General features: G+C 37.6%; 1 protein-coding gene across 1 annotated transcript; it reads left to right on the top strand.

Annotated features, from left to right (window-relative positions):
- The first annotated feature begins 276 nt into the window (after positions 1-276).
- LOC121304157 (protein phosphatase 1 regulatory subunit 3B-like) lies at positions 277-6,412 on the top strand. Its single transcript, XM_041235125.1, has 2 exons — positions 277-492; positions 3,293-6,412. Exons 1-2 carry the CDS (start codon positions 479-481, stop codon positions 4,173-4,175), a joined length of 897 nt encoding a protein of 298 aa, XP_041091059.1. The 5' UTR covers positions 277-478; the 3' UTR covers positions 4,176-6,412.
- The last annotated feature ends 715 nt before the right edge of the window (positions 6,413-7,127 follow it).

The following is a 7,127-nucleotide window of genomic DNA, read 5'->3' as shown; positions in this document are numbered from 1 at the left end:
GCATTTAAAAAAAAAAAAAAATGTTTGACGTTTCTGACAGATATTTAACTTTTGGGAGTCGTGGACCAGATTACAATCGCAATTGCCCCCTTACTTGTTCGATGATATACCACAACCTGAGGCATCTTTCAGTCTGGTGTTCTGATCACGCACTCACGAACTGATCATTTGCTCTGGGTCTTTTTCCATTGGTCAAGCCAGAATTAGAACCAAAGTGATTGGCCCCGCAGGTGGGTTCACGTGGAAGGGGTTTGTGGTAGAAAGCCACTTCACCGAGTAGTTGATTTAATATAACAATGGGATGGCAAAGAGAAGGCGTGCAGCAAGAGTCGTTGTATATGACTGCAGTAATAAACAAAGCAACTCTGTTAAATTGGAGGAACATCCCGAGAAGTTAATAATGCACTTTATTTGATTTTCAACGGGCAGATGCAATTCTAACACCCATATCGAATTTGCGTTTGTCAGCGATTTTCAAATGAATTGCACCAGGTATGTATATGTTTTTTTTTTTGTTTGTTTGTTTTTGGCACAGCCTTTTGAAATTTGCCGAATACTGTGTTTGTCTCCATTGGGTAATTGCGGAACTTTACTAATCGGTTATTTACACGTAAATGACCACACATAGGCCAGTTATTACCGTAGGTAAATAAAATGAAAACAGAAATAACAAAAACACTAACCGTGCGCCGACATCAGGTTCACGCTGAAATTTAAACAAAGGTGTAGTTTCATTTCAAGCCACGAATGTACACGTTATTAGAAATATCACATTGTGTTATGTTCGCTTATAGAATTGTATATTTGATATATATATCTATATATATATATATATATATATATATATATATATATATATATATATATATATGTCGTATGTGTGTTAGTTACATACAGCAATGTTATGGTGGGCTCATTGTTTACATTTAAAGCAGCATGAAGTTGTTATTTCTTGCAATATAGTTTAGTATGTGCAAGCAATTAACGTTGCTGTTGTGCTGGTCAGTTTGTAGAACGATAGGGGGAGGAGAGCTTTTGCTCCGAACAGCTGCTAAAACCAGGAAGAGAACGAACCGAAAGGCTGGACCAAAAACTTATCTCTTGTTCTACAGAAGTTACAAATAGACTCGTCTATGTAACGTTGTTGTTGTTTGTTTTCTCTAACAATAACACATTGGCTTGTACCGGTGTTTATTTTTTTGTAAGATGCTGGCGTAGCTGTTTTCATATAAGAACATAAGAAAGTTTACAAACAGAGGATGCCATTCGGCCCATCTTGCTCGTTTGGTTGTTAGTAGCTTATTGATCCCAAAATCTCATCAAGCAGCTTCTTGAAGGATCCCAGGGTGTCAGCTTCAACAACATTACTGGGGAGTTGATTCCAGACCCTCACAATTCTCTGTGTAAAAAAGTGTCTCCTATTTTCTGTTCTGAATGCCCCTTTTTCTAAACTCCATTTGTGACCCCTGGTCCTTGTTTCTTTTTTCAGGCTGAAAAAGTCCCTTGGGTCGACACTGTCAATACCTTTTAGAATTTTGAATGCTTGAATTAGGTCGCCACGTAGTCTACTTTGTTCAAAACTGAACAGATTCAATTCTTTTAGCCTGTCTGCATATTACCTGCCTTTTAAGCCCAGAATAATTCTGGTCGCTCTTCTTTGCACTCTTTCTAGAGCAGCAATATCTTTTTTTATAGCGAGGTGACCAGAACTGCACACAATATTCAAGATGAGGTCTTACTAATGCATTGTACAGTTTTAACATTACTTCCCTTGATTTAAATTCAACACTTTTCACAATGTATCTGAGCATCTTGTTAGCCTTTTTTATAGCTTCCCCACATTGTCTAGATGAAGACATTTCTGAGTCAACAAAAACTCCTAGGTCTTTTTTATGGATTCCGTCTCCAATTTCAGTATCTCCCATATGATATTTATAATGTACATTTTTATTTCCTGTGTGCAGTACCTTACACTTTTCTCTATTAAATGTCATTTGCCATGTGTCTGCCCAGTTCTAAATCTTGTCTAGATCATTTTGAATGACCTTTGCTGCTGCAACAGTGTTTGCCACTCCTCCTACTTTTGTGTCATCTGCAAATTTAACAAGTTTGCTTACTATACCAGAATCTAAATCATTTAATGTAGATTAGGAATAGCAGAGGACCTAATACTGATTCCTGTGGTACACCACTGGTTACCACACTCCATTCTGAGGTTTTTCCTCTAATAAGTACTTTCTGTTTTCTACATGTTAACCACTCCCTAATCCATGTACATGTGTTTCCTTGAATCCCAACTGCGTTCAGTTTGAGAATTAATCTTTTGTGCGGGACTTTGTCAAAAGCTTTCTGGAAATCTCAATAAACCATGTCATATGCTTTGCAATTATCCATTATCGATGTTGCATCCTCAAAAAAATCAAGCAAGTTAGTTAGACACGATCTCCCTTTCCTAAAACAATGTTGACTGTCTCCCAGGACCCTGTTACCATATAGGTAATTTTCCATTTTGGATCTTATTATAGTTTCCATAAGTTTGCATATAATAGAAGTCATATAAATATGTCTTGCTTGAAAGTCTAGCAGACATTCACGAACCCACTGCTAACAATTTTGTGGACAACATACAGGTCATTTTAAGTCCCATAATTGAGAAATTAAAAGCTGTCGAAATTACGCCCAGAACGCAATTGGTAGACTGGGTAATATTTTTACAAAGTCATTCACGGTTCCATTAAAATAAATAAACAATTGAAATTACAAGTTGAAATTGATTTAAAAAAAAATTGTGTTAGTACACTCCTTTTGCACTTTGTTTTCGAAGTTACGGTAAGGCTGCGAAGTGGTTGTAAAGTATTATTCGGGGTGGGGGGGTGGTAATAGTTTAGAGTTTAACAACATATGTGCTCAAACTTTTATTAGCTGTCAAGTGCTTTTTTCCACATCTTAGTGTAGTGAACATTAGTCATATGCAGAGTGTACCTAATTTATTTACAGAGAACTTATTTTTTACAGATATGAAAAGTTTAAGCATCTTTTTTTTTTTTTTTTTTTAGTTTCACAAACCAGAAAACCCAGTAAATGGCTTTACTTTTTGGATGGATTTGATGCTGTAGGCAGTGAGCACACACATTCAGCACTGACATTCAAAATTTAAGGTCTTTATTATCATTCAGTATTTTAAGCATTGAACCTCATATGCCTACAGCTCGTGTTTGGAAACTAAGTTATTAATGATGCACCATTGGTAGCAAATTGTAATTATAATAATATTTTTTCCTATTCTTTGCAGCATCTTCAGCTTTTTCTCCCATAAGTCTACCTTGCCTGTAGACTTGGCCATGCCTCTGTACCTGGCAAGTGATGACTTCATTTACAAAAGGAGGCCTAAGCCCACTAAGCCCCTGAGGCCTTGCATTCAATGCTCTAGTGTGGAAGTGAAGCATAAAGAGGCCAGCACCAGCACTAAAAGGGAGCGCAGAGCCAAGAAGCAAGTGTCCTTTGCAGACCACAAGGGGATGGCGCTGACAATGGTCAAGATCTTTTCCGAGTTTGAGGACCCCATTGAAATCCCGTTCAACATCCAGGAGTTGATCGACAAGGTGGTGTACTTGTCAGTGGAGAGGGACAGCCTGGCGCTGGATTTCGAGCAGCCCTCTGCGGACTACCTGGCCTTCAGGCAGCGGCTGCAGAACGACAATGTTTCCTTGGAGAACTGCATGCTGAAAGAGAAAACCCTGATGGGAACAGTGAAAGTCAAGAATCTGGCATTTGAGAAGTCTGTCAAATTGCGGGTCACCTTCAACACTTGGAAGAGCTTCTTAGACCACCAGTGCCAGTATGTCAATGACATCTACACAGGCTCTGACAGGGACACTTTCTCCTTCAAGCTAGACCTGCCACACAACATACCACCACATGAATGCATAGAATTCGCTCTGTGCTACACAACCAATGGGAAGGATTACTGGGACAGCAACCAAGGCCAAAATTACAAGGTGATTCGATCTGTACTAAAAACTTCCCATGGGAATGGAATGAACGGTTCTCACGTTCATGGGTTTTCTGACCTAGGTATTCATTTTGACCCATATGGCAGCTCTAGATGCTGGTATGGTATTTTTCCCAAATCGCCTAGCAATGAAGGCTTTGAAAAAATAGGGCCTTATTACTAACTTGTTTTGTTAAGGGATGTATCCATATTGAAGAGCCTCGTTTCTGTCTTTATCTGATATGTGAAACATTGAGGGTTATACACTGTTGGGTATAAACAGAACTTACCACAAGGAACTTTCCTAGATGGAAGTGTGTAGTCAGAAATGTATTTGGTTATGGGTCACATCCACCAATAATGTTTATGCTGTTACTAGTGATATTGGGCCTTGACCTCTGTAAATTGAAGTTTGACGCAACCTTTATAACAATTTCAGATGGGGCCTTTTTGCCAGGCTGGTGGAAATATGAACACAGTGCAATACTGCTAAATACCATTGTGGTAGTCTTGGTAACTTGCTTCCTGAAATCTGTGACGGGAACATTGAAGCCAACATTTTGCTTTGTCACAAGATGGGACACATTTTGGCATGCTTACTCAAGATTAAAAAGTAAGGTTGCCTGTGCCCTTTTGCTGCTATAATTGCAGTAAGCATGCTTGCCATGTAACCACCAGGAGTGAGGATTGCACTATACTGTAAATGGAAGGCAAATTCCCTGCTGAGTGCAGTACATATTTAGGGCTTCCCACAGACTACTTTTTAGTAGTACATGGTATGCAGTGCACAACCATCACCTATAACCTCCTGCCATTGCACACTTGTCTGTCGGGTAAAGAAATCAAATTGCGTCTGTTAGGCCATTGAGTAAGGGGGGGAAAAAGGAGGAGGGAACATCTGTCCTAAATGTTAGCATACCTGCAGCAAGATTTGTTTTCAAATATAGTTTCATATACAGGTAGTGCTGCTTAAGAAAAGGGAAATGGGTCTTTTGGGTACTGAAAAATCAGCAGGGTTGAGTGGCAGTCAAAGTGTTTGCTGCTTTTTCATGGGTATACAATCCTTTGCTTGTCCATAACAATCGAAATTTAGCTTTGATAGGATATTTATCAACCCACCAATTCCGCCTTTAATAGCCCTCACTAGTAGGTGCTACTGAATGGGACCAAGCAACTAAGCTTTAGCTCTGAAGTGTGTGTGAGATATAGATCTCCCACACATAGATGCACACACACACACACACACACACTTCACAGCTAAAGCTTAATTGCTTGGGCTCTGTATTGTCAGTGATCAAATATTTACCTTCTGGTTCAGAGGAACCACAAGGCCTTGTACTGGGTTTAGTGGAAGTGTTTTAAATTTGCATTATTTCCGGAGGCTTGTGGCACGTATTTATTCTTTGCCATCAGATCAATGTGTGTGGTGTGTTTTTTTTTTTTGGTGTTGTCTGTATTGAGGTATAAGTTTAAATCAGGAAGTGCTTCATGAGTGTTTGTGTAGCACCTATATTCCACTCTATGCATTGTGGTCAGAATCCATATATGTATATAGAAGAAATATGACCTTGCAGTAGCAAGTTATTTCTGGCCATACAAAGGGAATTTGTAGCCTAATCTTTTTCTAGACTGTGTGCCTAAAAAAGCAGAAATCTGTATGTATTGTACTATGGGCCCCCATTCCTTAAGTGCTGAATGTGAAAAGGATTGTTTTCAAGTTTTATTATAATCTTTGAGGGCAAGTGAATATTTTCAAGAAAAATTGGAGATCCCATTTTATAACAAACATGGCTACTTAAAAAGAAAACAAAATACCAAAAACACAAGTTTTAAATTTGATCTCTAACCCTAAAAGAGGTTAGCAGTATTGGGTTATGTAATTGCCTTTTTAGGGGCTATAACTGTTCATTTGACAGTTGTCAATGTGAGGTGCTGCTTTTGGTTTTAAATGATTAGTAATTGTCAAGAATGATCACAAGGGATTCAAGATAAATGACTAGATTTTTTTTTTTTAATTTTTTTTTTTTTTTTTTTTTTTTTACATTTTGAATATCTCTTGCACTTTAAAGTAGATTACACTGTTCACTAAAGGGCTTGAAAGGTGACTTTCTTTGGTGTTCTTCTACCACACATTTATTGCAAAAAGTTTTTTAAAACCTGGTTTTAGCTATTTTTACACTGCAGGTGGAGGCACACCTGAATATACAATCAAATTCACCAAATTGTTCATCATAATGGAAAGAAAATAATGTTTTGGATTGTAAAAAGGTAAATCTGATCAATTTTTGCCAATGTGTGTAAAAAGAAGTTTGTACTTTTGTTTTTTAGTCTTTCTTTGAAAGTGACTTGTCCGTAAACTATGTTCAGCATGATGTGTTGTGTCTGCAAAGTACAAAATAATGTACCTTTTTTGAGAGAGAAAATAATGGTTTGTTTTATCTTGTAAAAAAAAAAAATAAAATAAAAAAATAGATTGTTAAATATTTTTGGCTTGAATTTATCTGTTGTGCAAATGGTGTGTAGACAACACGTACATATTCACAAATTCTGTTTATATATATAAATATATATATTTACTTCCGCAAGGTATATATATAATATTCATTCTTTTAATCCTATCGGTTAATTACACTGCTGACCCAAAGTTCTACATCTATGAATGGTTCTTTCAATAAGTCATCTAGCGCTCCTAGCAACTAATCTCAGAATAGCTTTCTCTTGCATATTTATATATTCACATAAGTAATTCTTGTTCATTTTGCAGCATGCGCTGTATGAAGTCCTGGATTATTTGCAATTGAAAGAATGCCTGAACTGAGTTATGCATCAGGGCTTTCTCATGGCACACATAATCTCCACTAACATATTTACCATGATTGCAACTAATCCTCCTTGTTCTGGATTGCAGTTATGCACACTCCTGAAATGCAATGAGTGAAACCGCTAGATCTACTCAACATGCTAGTAATTATTTTAAAGATGCTGCCTGGTTTAGAGTATTCATGAATTGTTTATGCTACGTGTGCCAGATGGTGTAATGTGATGCACGTAAATGGGACCTGGAATTGAATGCCTGGGTCAGTTCCATTCATTTACAGTGAGACCCTGGGGGTCAATTTGGCAAAGCTTGTTGTCT

Source organism: Polyodon spathula, chromosome 2, assembly GCF_017654505.1.
Source record: "Polyodon spathula isolate WHYD16114869_AA chromosome 2, ASM1765450v1, whole genome shotgun sequence".
Taxonomy (NCBI): domain Eukaryota; kingdom Metazoa; phylum Chordata; class Actinopteri; order Acipenseriformes; family Polyodontidae; genus Polyodon; species Polyodon spathula.
This window is presented reverse-complemented; position numbering and strand designations above follow the sequence as displayed.